The sequence below is a fragment of the Sinocyclocheilus rhinocerous genome, unplaced genomic scaffold (assembly GCF_001515625.1).
Source record: "Sinocyclocheilus rhinocerous isolate Xijiao unplaced genomic scaffold, SAMN03320098_v1.1 scaffold4351, whole genome shotgun sequence".
Taxonomy (NCBI): Eukaryota; Metazoa; Chordata; class Actinopteri; order Cypriniformes; family Cyprinidae; genus Sinocyclocheilus; species Sinocyclocheilus rhinocerous.
In genome coordinates, this window is record NW_015660002.1 from 25266 (window position 1) to 40414 (window position 15149).

At 36.6% G+C, this 15149-nt stretch overlaps 2 protein-coding genes across 2 annotated transcripts in view; both read right to left on the reverse strand.

The window, feature by feature from the left end:
* LOC107724765 (trypsin-1) overlaps window positions 1-10263 on the reverse strand; it is a 16449-nt gene extending 6186 nt beyond the window's left edge. The window contains exons 1-8 of the mRNA XM_016533792.1: window positions 10249-10263; window positions 8762-9221; window positions 6995-7099; window positions 6780-6914; window positions 5129-5303; window positions 4880-5058; window positions 3462-3557; window positions 3244-3386 (exon numbers count right to left, since the gene is read on the reverse strand). Coding sequence (XP_016389278.1) covers window positions 3244-3386; window positions 3462-3557; window positions 4880-5058; window positions 5129-5303; window positions 6780-6914; window positions 6995-7099; window positions 8762-9221; window positions 10249-10263 — 1308 coding nt within the window. The remainder of the gene's footprint in view (window positions 1-3243; window positions 3387-3461; window positions 3558-4879; window positions 5059-5128; window positions 5304-6779; window positions 6915-6994; window positions 7100-8761; window positions 9222-10248) is intronic.
* A 4211-nt stretch (window positions 10264-14474) lies between these two features.
* Window positions 14475-15149, reverse strand: part of drd2l (dopamine receptor D2 like) — a 10162-nt gene continuing 9487 nt past the window's right edge. Inside the window, exon 7 of the mRNA XM_016533793.1 lies at window positions 14475-14554. Coding sequence (XP_016389279.1) covers window positions 14475-14554 — 80 coding nt within the window. The remainder of the gene's footprint in view (window positions 14555-15149) is intronic.

Genomic DNA, 15149 nt, shown 5'->3' on the forward strand with positions numbered 1-15149 from the left:
AGCTTGCGCCAACAGTTGTACACGGAAGCAGCTCCGGGCGGATGACGTATGAGGTCAGCGTTGCGCATGCGCCTGTGTGTCTCGTGAAAACCAACGTTTGTTAACAGGAGCAAAGGAAGTAAAGTTTCCTTACTTTAGCAAAGGAAAACCAGTTGCTATCTTGGCTTATATCGAAATCCTCCGAAATTCTTCTTTACAAATCCTCGTTTTGTACTTTTAATAAGTGACCGTTGTTTTGTTTTGATCTCTCCCCTGCGCTTCCGCGTTCGTCACTTCTGAGCGGCGCATGCGCAACGCTGACCTCATGTGCTCTGGCCAAGGAATTTTTATCTCTGTTGGACTGTTTTAACTTTACACAATTTGTGAATGTTCCTACACATTGTAAAGGTCATACACTTGATTTAGTCATGGCAAATGATGCTTTGGTGTCAAATCTCTCTACTGTAGATGTTGGTCTCTCGGATCATTCAGCCACCCTTTTTAATTTGGAGGTACCATATTCTTTAAGGCCTGTTGCACGTACTGTCTCTTTCCGTAAATGGCAATCAATTGACCCTGCGGCTTTTGCTAATTCGATCAATGCATGCCTGGATAATTTTTCTTCTGTCCCTTCTGAGCATAAAATTATTTTACTTAATAATGCTGTTGCTGCCAATTTGGACATGTTTGCACCAATTAAAACACGCAATGCCTCTTTCGTATATACAGCTCCCTGGTATAATGACAATTTGCGTTCAAAGAATGTCGCAAACTGGAGCGTAAATGGCGTGGTTCTGGCTTGTCAGTTTTTCATCAAGCTTGGAAAACCTGTTTGGGCCAATATAAAACTGTTTGAGCCCCTTCAATCTGGGTTTAGGAAACTCCACAGCACTGAAACATCCTTGGTTAAAGTTGTTAATGACTTACTGTTAGCTTCTGATTCTGGCGTGTATTCGGCCTATGTTGCCCTTTTCTGTTGCTGAAAAAGTTATTAATTCTTTTGTTTTCTCACGAATTGATCATTGCAATGCTCTCCTTGTTGGAGTGTCCAAATGCTCTCTTAACAAATTGCAATACTTGCAGAATTCAGCAGCTAGAATTTTAACTGGGGTTAGGGCTGGCGACCATATAACTCCTGTCTGTAAGACGTTACACTGGCTCCCTGTTAAATACCGCATAGATTTTAAAATCTTAATGCTTACATACAAGGCTCTGCATGGTCTCGCTCCACAGTATCTGGCAGATCTTTTAACACCTTATACGCCAATTCGCAATTTACGATCTTCTCAGCACGGTCTCTTAGTTGTTCCCAAAACACGGTTTCTTTTTATTTCACTTCTTTTGGACTGATGCATGCAACACCCCGCTGAGTGCCATGAAACAGCTTGAAAGATCAAAGACAATTTTTAATATAACTCCGACTGGATTCGTCTGAAAGAAGAAAGTCATATACACCTAGGATGACTTGAGGGTGAGTAATTTATGGACTAATTTTCATTTTTGGGTGAACTAACCCTTTAACTAATGGGTCCCTATTGTAAAATGTATATTTCACAGGAAAACAACAATCCTGTCATCATTTTCTCACCCTCATAATGTTTCATGTCATTTTGCATCATGAGCTCCCCCTGAGCTCTCAGACCTCATTTATTTCAAATTTAGCAGGTCAAGATGCATCAGATTTGACACAATTTTACATCACGGCATCGAGCGTGAAGCGATGGGTCTCGATGACCCTGTATCTGAATCGATTTCAGACTATGACAGAGGCAGGAGGACTTTCAGCGAATCTCAGAAAGCTATTATAGGAATCCAGAAGACCTGAAATAATGCAGTGCATGAACATTTTACAGTCTTTTTTTAAACATGTTGTTCCACAGAAGAAAAACAAAAGGTTTGGAATGACACGAGAATGAGTTAATAATAGGGCTGCCCCCTAATAGTCGACTAACCGTTAGTCGACCAGAAGAGGCTTGGTCGACCAAAATTTTATTAGTCGCTTAGTCACAGAAAAAAAATAAAAAATAAAAATACACATTGGCGAATTCAGTAACACACAGATTGTTAAGGGTTTGTCCAAATAAGAGTAATACATCTTTCGAATCTGTAAAGACGTTTATTTGTGTGCACTCACAATAACAACAAAACATTGCGCTTTTGTAAAATAACGAAAGCAAACAGGATGCGCTTTCTGCCGTCTCGGTCTCTGTGAACTTGAGCGTGAAGCTCCGAAACTCTGTGTATACTTGCTTTACAGACATTAAAAATATCTCTATAGAGAGTGAAATGTCTACTTTCAAATGAACCAATTCAAATGGAAAACAAATATTCTCAGATTATGTAATCCAGCGTGTTCACTACAGCGGAGATGACGAGTCAGTGTCGCTGACTTCATCTCTAAAAACCGAGAACAAAGAAAACACTAGTTTATCAAATTATTAAAATGTTTCAAATGAACCAATTCAAATGGAAAACAAATATTCTCAGATTATGTAATCCGTATGAAAGATGCATGCAGGTGCATGCACTACTGCGGAGATGACGAGTCAGTGTCGCCGACTTCATCTCTTAAGATGAAAACAAAAAACACTAGTTTATCAATGAATTATTAAAACGTTAATGCAGCCTCCTTACTTTTTTTTCCCTGACACATTCATCATCATTACTTCTGCCGGTGTGCTGAGGCAAGTTTTATGTGTGCGCTTGAGCACTTATTAGGCAATGTAGGCAATTAAAGGCTCATTATAACGTGTGATTAGTCAACTAATGCTTAAAATGAACGACTACTAGTCGACCAGAAAAATCTTTAGTCGAGGGCAGCCCTAGTAAATAATGACAGAATAATCGTTTTCAAGCAAACTGTCCCTTTAATGCATGTGCATACCTGACAGGAGTCCACTCCTCCCTCCATAACGCCAGCGCAAAGCATTCTGGGAGTGAGCTGTGAGCCGTACACGTAGGAAAAAACACTAGTTTATCAATGAATTATTAAAACGTTAATGCAGCCTACTTACTTTTTTTCCCCTGACACATTCATCATCATTACTTCTGCCGGTGTGCTGAGGCAAGTTTTATGTGTGAGCTTGAGCACTTATTAGGCAATGTAGGCAATTAAAGGCTCATTATAACGTGTGATTAGTCAACTAATGCTTAAAATGAACGACTACTAGTCGACCAGAAAAATCTTTAGTCGAGGGCAGCCCTAGTAAATAATGACAGAATAATCGTTTTCAAGCAAACTGTCCCTTTAATGCATGTGCATACCTGACAGGAGTCCACTCCTCCCTCCATAACGCCAGCGCAAAGCATTCTGGGAGTGAGCTGTGAGCCGTACACGTAGGGCTGTGAGCAGACGGCCTGATCGATCAGCTGAACCGAAGCCTGTCTCAGGTGTGACGACACAGACCCTGTTAGAGAACCAAAGCACATGAATAGATGAACGCACTTTCAGGATGCTGTAAACGCTTCAGAAACGCTCTCACCTCCTTCCCGCGTGTAACCCCAGCCCGTCACCCAGCAGGACGATCCCGGAGGGAAAGACTCTCTCAGACGGGGCAAACACACGGGTCTCACGCCGTCTAAACCACAGACAACAGAGGCATATGTGACCCCTGCTGGCAAACCGTTACACGGACCAGTTAAACATCTAAAATGATCTTTACTTGTACATTTTCTGAGAGGTGAGCCTTTTTCTCTGCTCGCTTCTTGCGCTGCCGCTGACTGATATATCATTCACGCACATAAAGGCGCTTCTGCCAGCACGCGATCCCGATACGTACACATACTGTATCACAGTATTTAAGTAGGCTATTCACGCAAACATAATCTGATATGTCTTAAGTGAATGTTTGGGGAAAACATCTGATGTGTAACATTATATTAGATCAGTAGGACCTTCTGTCTCATTAATGTTAATCTAACAATAAAAGAAAGATCACTGCTCTTGATTGAACTGCTTTTGTAGTTTTAATAATCAGTTTATTTGTAATGAACACACGGAAGTGATTTTTACATTTGATTATTTGTTTAGATGCTTTTGTTTAGGTGTAAAATGAAAAAAAAAAAAGTTATGCACTATGCCTATTTGTTTCTTTCTTATATTTGTTCTTCTACAGTTGTTTGCATCTGTTCTTATTTTTAATAACAAAGATAAATAAAACTGGCTATATTGTGATTATTAATATAGTAGTTAATATTAAGAAAGCAATTGGAGGAAACAATAAACAAAAAACTAGGTGATTTTGCTTTGGAACCTTCAGAAAACTTAAACTTGATTTTTCTCAGAACTGACTTGAAAATAACTCATTTTTTAAAAATGTGCTCATTGTGACTCATTTTGCCAGCACTGGTCACATATATTAAAAAACCTGCCTGCCTAATGTGACATCTAAGAGTGAATTCCTGATATGTAATGAGAATTGATGAATATATTGATGAAGTTATTGCATTTGATTAACAAAAATATTATTTAGAATAGCATGCACAATAAGGGGTGTTCATACAGAACACGTGTTGTGCATTTTACTGCACTGCTTTTCCTTTTATTTTCTATGTAAACATGAGCTGGATGGACGTGTTTGACTACTGAACTCACGTCTTGTGTCTTTTAAAGCGTGCAAAACTAAATAGAGTCCGTTCACATGGAATATATTTCCATGTATTTTAAGGAATAGTTCACCCAAAAATGAAAATGTGCCCAAAATGCCCTCACCCTCAGACCGTCTGAGATTAGGATGAGTTTGTTTCTTCATCAGATTCGGAGAATCAGCTGTTTGGACTCTCATTCTGACGGCACCCATTCACTGCAGAGCAAGTGATGCAATGCTACATTTCTCCAAATCTGATGAAGAAGCTATATCTGCATAATTAGTTTCATTCAAATTTGCAAGCGTGAACTCACCTCCCATCTCTATCTCTGTCTGTGTGCGCAGCAGACACAGGTCGTAGTCGTTGTTGTCCAGTGAGAATCGCGGATGCGGGTTTATCTGCAGTGTGTGGTAGCGTTTTCCCTGAGACGGATCCGAGACGCTCACGCTATCAACCACTACGATCCAGTCCGACTCCAGCTTCATGCCATATCTGCCAAACGAGACGAACACAGAGATGAGCGGCGTTAGAATCCCCTCAGCGTCTGTCGTCTCATACTCACTGTATGAAGCAGTGGGCGGCAGTGATGACCCAGCGAGGGCTGACGATGGCTCCTCCACACACGTGTTTGCCCCGATAGTGTAAACTGGTCTGCCAACCCCACTGACCCTTCGCAGCCTCCGTACCGCCGACTATACGCGACCCACGAGACCCAGCGTTCATTGCTGCGGAGCAATCTGGGAGACAAAGACCAGGTAAATCGAGTTCACTTGGACAGGAAGAAAGCATGCTGCGAAATACACTGCAAAAAAGGCTTCTTACTTAGTATCTTAGTATCTTGTTTCCAGTCAAAATATACAAAAATTCTTAAATTAAGATGCATTTCATAGATAAGCAAAATTACATAATATATGTGACCCTGGAGCACAAAAGCAGTCTTAAGTCGCTGGGGTATATTTGTAGCAATAGCCAACAATACATTGTATGGGTCAAAATTATCGATCTTTCTTTTATGCCGAAAATCATTAGTATATTAAGTAAAGATCATGTTCCATGAAGATATTATTCCAGATATTCAAATGGTTGTATCTCAGCTAAATATTGTCCTATCCTAACAAACCATACATCAATGGAAAGATTATTTATTCAGCTTTCAGATTACGTATACATTGATATACAAAAAATTGACCCTTATGACTGTTTTTTTGGTTCAGGGCCACATTTAGTCTTGTTTCCGGGGGGGGGGGATTAATTCAAAATTAAGTGCATTTTGCTTAAAACAAGAGTATTTTACTTACCCCACTGGCAGATCATTTTACTTATTTTATACTTATCTTATAAACAAGACTTAAAATCTTGTCATTTTGCTTATCTAGTAAATGCATCTTAATTTAAGAATTTTTAGATGTTTTACTGGAAACAAGATACTAAGATACTAAGTAAGATAAGCTCTTTTTTTTTTTTTTGCAGTGTAATTACAACGCTCGGGCAAACCGCTATAGAGTTGGAATGCTATAGATTTAGAAACGGAAGAGAATGATGTGCGCCAAATCAGTCGCTGTAGAAATCGAATACTTTAACGGTTGCGGACGAAATCGCTCAACAAGAGAACCAACGCAGTGACGTGAAAGAAAAGGTCGTCATGTTTTAAAGAAGAATGGCTTGATTAAGTGAAGCAAACTCTAATACATGGGGATGTTTAGATAACTATATAAGAATTCACATGATCATGTTTCCTGAAAATACTTACAGATCTCAGTTTAAAAGCGTTGTTTTCTATTCTATTGTATTCTATTCTGTCAGTTTAAATGCTTCAATTTGTTTTTATATAATATTACAGTATATTATATTATATTATATAAACCTAATAATTGACCTCAAAAAGGGATTTTTCATATTATATTATGTTATTATTGTATTATTATTATATTATGCTATTGTATTATTATATAGACTTGAACTGTTGTGCGGTTAGGTTTTCTCAGGTAACCTAAAATGTGCATTATTTAGTTACATCAAGGGTCAAATCAAATATAAATAGCACATTAAAGTTAAAAGTTACACACCTTTTTGTGTGTGTGTGTGTGCTGTACAGGTCTGATATAAAGAAAGTTTTTGCTCAGGTGGCCAAAAAGTTTTGCTCAGCAAAAAAAAAACATTAGAGGGGAACATTGCATATGAAATCATCTTATATTTAAGTATGCATAACGTACCCGAGGGAATGCTGACGGTGTCTTTGGCTGGATATTTGACAGAATAGAAAGGCTCTGGAGAGACGCTGCAGTTCTGTGAGACGCCAGCAGGGGGCTCAATGTCTTGCTCTTTGTTTGGGAAACACACGAACTTCACTAAAGAAGAAAAGCATTGAGTTATCCGTCTGTTTCCATTCGTTTATGAGTGTACCTGGTGTTACTGAGGGAATGTGCACCTGTGACAGCGATGCAGACGGTGAGGATGATGAAGGTGGGGATGAGGGTCGTAATTAACGCCAGACGTGATGGACATGATGAACAGAGTCTGATCCCAGAGACATCTGTGACGAGAAAACACAAGAGTTTGGGAATTAATACTTGAATAATCTATCTATCTATCTATCTATCGTTCTATATATCTATCTATCTATCGTTCTATATATCTATCGTTCTATATATCTATCTATCGTTCTATCTATCTATCGTTCTATCTATCTATCGTTCTATCTATCTATCGTTCTATCTATCTATCGTTCTATCTATCTATCGTTCTATCTATCTATCGTTCTATCTATCTATCGTTCTATCTATCTATCGTTCTATCTATCTATCGTTCTATCTATCTATCGTTCTATCTATCTATCGTTCTATCTATCTATCGTTCTATCTATCTATCGTTCTATCTATCTATCGTTCTATCTATCTATCGTTCTATCTATCTATCGTTCTATCTATCTATCGTTCTATCTATCTATCGTTCTATCTATCTATCGTTCTATCTATCTATCGTTCTATCTATCTATCGTTCTATCTATCTATCGTTCTATCTATCTATCGTTCTATCTATCTATCGTTCTATCTATCTATCGTTCTATCTATCTATCGTTCTATCTATCTATCGTTCTATCTATCTATCGTTCTATCTATCTATCGTTCTATCTATCTATCGTTCTATCTATCTATCGTTCTATCTATCTATCGTTCTATCTATCTATCGTTCTATCTATCTATCGTTCTATCTATCTATCGTTCTATCTATCTATCGTTCTATCTATCTATCGTTCTATCTATCTATCGTTCTATCTATCTATCGTTCTATCTATCTATCGTTCTATCTATCTATCGTTCTATCTATCTATCGTTCTATCTATCTATCGTTCTATCTATCTATCGTTCTATCTATCTATCGTTCTATCTATCTATCGTTCTATCTATCTATCGTTCTATCTATCTATCGTTCTATCTATCTATCGTTCTATCTATCTATCGTTCTATCTATCTATCGTTCTATCTATCTATCGTTCTATCTATCTATCGTTCTATCTATCTATCGTTCTATCTATCTATCGTTCTATCTATCTATCGTTCTATCTATCTATCGTTCTATCTATCTATCGTTCTATCTATCTATCGTTCTATCTATCTATCGTTCTATCTATCTATCGTTCTATCTATCTATCGTTCTATCTATCTATCGTTCTATCTATCTATCGTTCTATCTATCTATCGTTCTATCTATCTATCGTTCTATCTATCTATCGTTCTATCTATCTATCGTTCTATCTATCTATCGTTCTATCTATCTATCGTTCTATCTATCTATCGTTCTATCTATCTATCGTTCTATCTATCTATCGTTCTATCTATCTATCGTTCTATCTATCTATCGTTCTATCTATCTATCGTTCTATCTATCTATCGTTCTATCTATCTATCGTTCTATCTATCTATCGTTCTATCTATCTATCGTTCTATCTATCTATCGTTCTATCTATCTATCGTTCTATCTATCTATCGTTCTATCTATCTATCGTTCTATCTATCTATCGTTCTATCTATCTATCGTTCTATCTATCTATCGTTCTATCTATCTATCGTTCTATCTATCTATCGTTCTATCTATCTATCGTTCTATCTATCTATCGTTCTATCTATCTAACTATATATCTATCTATCTATCCATCTATCTATCTATCTATCTATCCATCTATCTATCCCCTCACCGGTCTCGTCTGTAGAGGGGTTTTTAGAAGCACTGATGTCTGAGTCCTGTATGCTGATCTCCTCATCTTTGGCTGTGGTTTTAGGGCCCGTGATGGCGGATGAGTCTCTCTCAGGAGGGTTTAACAGATGAGGCATGAGCACTGACAGCGAGTACGGGGCCAGTTCAGAGACCCCCAGCAGCTGCACACAACCAGCAGAGACCAGCGTCACAGGGCGGACAGGAAACGGCACCGAGGCACTTCCTGTTCCGTACAGAGACAGCGCTGCGTCCGTGAGAGTCTGAGGAACGGGGCTCTTCGATGCAGATCCAGGAATCAGTGTGAGCGGCGAGTCCGTCATCACCGGAGCCGTGAGCAGAGGGAGAGCCGTGTTTAAGAGCAGACTGGACGCATGAGGGCATGATGGGAAGGTCTGCAGAGGCTCGCGGCTCTCCTTCGCCGGGCTGATGTTATAGAAACCCTAAACATAAGGTCAAAGGTCAGTTATCTTCAAGCCTGGACAGGCTGTGTAGACTGTTTTCACATTTTCCAGCTGACAACTAAATTAGTTAAAAGGACTAGTAAGATACTGTTATTAGAAACTGAAACATCAACTTAACCAAAATATCAAATAAACAATCTTGCACTGGGAGAATTTTTTGCATGATGGTCACTTGACTTTAGTTTTGTTTTACTGATTTTTTTTTGTGCATCTGATAAGCAGCCAATTTTAGCAGCCAATAAAAAAATAAAAGATAAAGGAAAAGCATGCAATTATTTCTGCAGTATTAAATTAACTATTTAATTCGGTAAGCTACAAAACATGCAACATGCATAAAAAAACAAATAAACATTTAAAAAAAAAAAATTTATATTTCAGCACCCCGTGTTACCAAACAGTACTGCAAAAACAGTGATAGTTTTCTAACAGTTTCTCTGAACACTCCCCAGACAGTCTGCCATTGGTCAGTTAAACAGATAGTCCCGCCCCACACTATCTATCTATTGGTTGAGACCCTTTTCGCAAATGCATTTATAATCATCGTAAATATAGCAACATTTTCTCAATATTTTTTCTTTTTTGGAAAGTCACAGAAATACTATAATGGGTTTTTTTCTTTTGCTACTGGATACATTTCTTCTGTTGAACAAAATAAAATATTTTGAAGAATATTGGCAACCAAACAGCTGACGGTACCCATTGACTTCCAGTCTTTTTTTCCCTGCCATGGAAGCCAATGGGTGCCGTCAACTCTTCGAGTGCCAACATTCTTCAGATGATCTAATATCGTGTTCAACAGAAGAAAGAAACTCATAAAGGTTCGGAATGACACAGTTTTAATTTTCTGTCCCTTTAAGCAAGATATAAAAAAGTATTTAATTACACGCTTCACCTCTATATAGTGCATGTGCTACAGTTTCTTTTCAGCGAATGCAAACTCACAGCAGCAGCTTCTCGAAGAGGTTTTGATGAATTGTTACAAAGACCAAGAGTCTATTGTCCTTACCTGGGCACAAGCCATTGTTTGTGTCAGCTCATGCATTCAAAGACACGAGGCCATTCTTCTCTTCCGTCTCCAACAACAGAAGACACTTGAGTAATGAAAGTCCAAAAGCCTGAGATAAGCATCAACAGAAGAAGAGCCGAGGCGCTGCGCGCTGCATACTCCATCCGTTCAATCCCCTGCGATGCTCGGCCTGCTTCATTGTGTTTCACCTCGCCTGCTCCTGTCCTTCGCTTCGTCTATTTCAACAGCATTGCATGGGTTTGCATTCAGTCTAAAGCTTCAGCTGCTGTCTCGGGAAGTTTATGAAGAGCTGTAACGGATAGGCTGATGAAAAATGCATGTTGATTATTGTTAGACGGGGTCAGAATTGAGCGACTGAGAGTAAGATATACTGCAGGTCACAAAACAACAGAGAGCCAGAGACTCAGCATGAGGATTAATGACTGCTGCGGGTTAAAAATCATCAATACAGCATGCATTGATCACCGGTGGCTGATATGCACAATTATATAAAGGCTTTCATGTATTTGATAAAACGTGACAGATATGAGGTGCATGTGTGGTTGAAGCTGTGAATCCTGTTTCACCCCAGGAGTGTTTTTACCTGCCGATCACATTACAGGATCGAACCGTGAGGTGCTGGAAGTCAACAGGAGACCTGCAATCTGTAATGGGAGCAGTTAGATCGAAAACAAGATTAAACCAACTCAGTTAAGACGTCAGATTACACTAAAGGACAAGGGAAGGCAAACAAATAAGAAACCGGAGATTCAAAGTCTTCAGGCTGCTTTAAAAGGTCACACGAGTCATTATCAGGGTTATTACAGTTAACACAAACTAAAACCATTAAAAAATAGGTTACTTGAAATAAAATAAAATATAAAAAATATTTTAAAATGTAACTTTCAGCTAGTTGCCAAGACAACATTTCTCATTTTAATTTAGTTTAACTTGATGTACAAAAATAATAAACTAAAACTGAAATAAAATCATCTAAAAAATAAAATACAAAAAATTAATAAAAATTATAATAGTGTCTTTATGATACTAAAATAATACTGTAACATATCAGTATTATTTGAGAGTTATTAGGGTTGACTAAAACTGAAACTAAAATTAAAACCGTTAAATAAAACATTTTCATGACTTGAAATAAATGTTAACTGAAATAAAATAAAGTATAAAAAACTTTATTTCATGTAGTTGCCATGGCAACATTTCTCATTTTAATTTAGTTTAACTTGATGTACAAAAATAATAAACTAAAACTGAAATAAAATCATCTAAAAAATTCAATACAAAAAATTCAATACCGATACTAAAATAATACTGTAACATATCAGTATTATTTTAGTATCATTGAGACAGTTATTGGGGTTGACTAAAACTGAAACTAAAATTAAAACCATTAAAAAAAACATTTTCATAAATAAATAAAATAAAAAACTTTATTTCATGTAGTTGCCACGACAACATTTCTCATTTTAATTTAGTTTAACTTGGTGAACTAAAATAACTAAAAATGAAAAATTTATTTTAAAAACTATGTACAAAGATAAAAATAAAAAAACGACAAAAAGACAACAAAATTCCTAAAACGTTGACTAAAATTGAATAGAAAAAATTCAAAAAATCTCAATGATACTAAAATGCCACTCATTCATATATCATAGTTTCATCAAAATACTATAATTGTTTTTACTTTTTATTAATTTTAGTTATTTTAATACATTAAGTTAAACTACATGGAAATGAGAAATGTTGCTGAGCTAAAATAAATATTTATACAATTATTTTTTAAAACAAATGTATGCAGTCATTATTTAGTTTTTCATGACATATTTTCTACCTTCTGGCTCAGTTTGAGTCTAGTGCCTATGCAGGCAAAACCTGTTCCAAAACATGTCTTATTTTTGCCCAAATTCAGCCAAAATGGATTTAATTCTTCATGAGCCCTTTAAGAGACGATGCATCTATAACTGGAAGGTTTTCCAATATTTGAACATTATCAAGCCATGTTGTAGAGGACAAAAATCTCAATACTGCATATTTACATCATGTTATTTACAGCAAACAGAACAGATTCAGAGCTTCAGCATGACGTCACATTAGATTGCGCTTTCTTAGAGACGCAGAATATGTTTGGAGTGTTTATTTCCTCTGGAGTCAGTGAGCATCAGTATATCTTATATCAGCACTAGAGATTCCACTGAATTATTCAGTCCAAAACATGTTTAAATATTCAAAGATGATTAAACTGGTTGGAGTTTAAAGACAAACTGATTATCTCAGCATCATCTGAAATCCACCAGACGAGAGCTTCACTCTGTGAACTGTAGCTTTAAATTGCACATTTTATGACAGGAAAATTGTCCATTTTCAGCACGATTGACCTGCTCCGAGGATAAAAACATGATTTAAAGGCATAGTTCATCCATAAATCATAATTCTGCTCATCATCATCATTTAGTCACCCTCATGTCGTTCTTCTGTGAAAAGCAAATGGAGATGTTTAGGAGAATGTTCGAGCTTCTGTTTTTGATACAGTGAAAATGAATAGTGATTTATATGGCCAAACTCCAAAAAGCACAAAAACACCATTCAGTTATCAGAAAATAGTCTATATACAGTATCTTATTTATAGTGTTCTGAAGTTGTTTTTTTTTATAAAAAAGGTAATTGCAACTTTTTATCTCACAGTTCTAAAAAAACAGAATTGTGTGACAAATCCAGAATTGCGAGATATAAAGTCAGAATTATGAGATATAAACTCAGAATTGCGAGACAAAAGCTTCACTCTGTGAACTGTAGCTTTAAATTGCACATTTTATGACAGGAAAATTGTCCATTTTCAGCACGATTGACCTGCTCCGAGGATAAAAACATGATTTAAAGGCATAGTTCATCCATAAATCATAATTCTGCTCATCATCATCATTTAGTCACCCTCATGTCGTTCTTCTGTGAAAAGCAAATGGAGATGTTTAGGAGAATGTTCGAGCTTCTGTTTTTGATACAGTGAAAATGAATAGTGATTTATATGGCCAAACTCCAAAAAGCACAAAAACACCATACATTTATCAGAAAAGAGTCTATATATCTTATTTATAGTGTTCTGAAGTTGTTGTTTTTTTTTATAAAAAAGGTAATTGCAACTTTTTTATCTCACAATTAAAAAAAAAACAGAATTGTGTGACAAATCCAGAATTGCGAGATATAAAGTCAGAATTATGAGACATAAATCAGAATTGCAAGATAAAAAATCTGAATTGTGAGACAAACGCAGGATTGCGAGATATAAATCAGCATTGCAAGACAAACAGAATTGCGAGATATAAATAAAAATTGCAAGACAAACAGAATTGCGAGATATAAATAAGAATTGCAAGACAAACAGAATTGCGAGATATAAATAAGAATTGCAAGACAAACAGAATTGCGAGATATAAATAAGAATTGCAAGACAAACAGAATTGCGAGATATAAAGTCAGAATTGCAAGACAAACAGAATTGCGAGATATAAAGTCAGAATTGCGATATAAATAAAAACTGCAAGACAAACAGAATTGAGAGATATAAAGTCAGAATTGCGAGACAAACAGAATTGCGATATATAAATAAAAATGGCAAGACAAACAGAATTGCGAGATATAAATAAAAATTGCAAGACAAATAGAATTGCGAGATATAAATAAAAATTGCAAGACAAACAAAATTGCGAGATATAAAGTCAGAATTGCGCGACATAAATCAGAATTGCGAAACAAATGCAGCATTGTGAGATATAAAGTCAGAATTGCATGGCGAAAACAAATAAACAGAATTCCAATTTGTAAACTCAGAATTCTGAGAAAAAAAGTCAGAACTGCAACATTTAAACTAGGAATTTCAAGAAGGTAAGTCAGAATGTCCACACATTTATGATCGCGTTCGCTTAAAAACATCATGATGTCAGCGTGTCCCCATTGTGTTTCACAGAAAAATTATAATAATACGGGTTTGGACATGAAGGGAGCACATGATGACAAAATGTTCATTTCTGGACAAGCTACTCCTTTAAAAACACATCAATGTCACAGTACTGTAACACCTGTTTCAGACAATCAGTTCCACAAACAAAGCCTTCTCAAACGACTCGTCTTGTCTTTGTCACTGTGTCTCCTGATCGGTGTTATCTTGATAAATGTCTGGAGCTTCTTTTGTTCAGTGAATCGCCTGCCGTCTGTCAGCAGTGCAGGATTTTAATGAAGGCCTTGCGGAACTCGATGTTGAAGGTGGTGTAGATGACGGGGTTGAGATTTTTAACTAGTCAACTTGATTCAAGTAACATTTTCTTTATTAACCCTCTATTTAAAGATAATTCTATTCCAAGTGCATCACACATGAAGTTGTCAACATGATGTAAACGTAAACAAATTTTTTTGCAGAAAAAGATGCATGCAACTACATCTTGTACAAAGTTGTCTTATACATATTATATGTTCAGAAATAATACGAGCAAAATGCTTTAAAAAGTCAAGGTAATTTAAATTCGAACTGACTGAAGGTATAACACCAGTAGACTATTATTAACTATAAATGTTCTGTAAAAACAATGAACAGCAGCTTTCAGCCGGTCACCATGATGCAAACATGAAATATCAGACATACAGTAGTAGTTACAGGTTTTTATTCAGTTGTGCTGCTTTTCCACTGTTTTTTCTATATAAACATGGACGGGCTTGAATGTTACTCTCGCGTCTCTTGCAGCATCTCATGCATGAAACGGCATTCTAAAAACACTGTGCTCAAGTTAAAAGAAGTTCATTCCCATCTTCTTTCATGTTTTTCCTATTCCACTGCCTGCGTCACATCTTTATTAATACAAAAGCGCATTCTGTGTAAATGGCGCTTAGCGCTA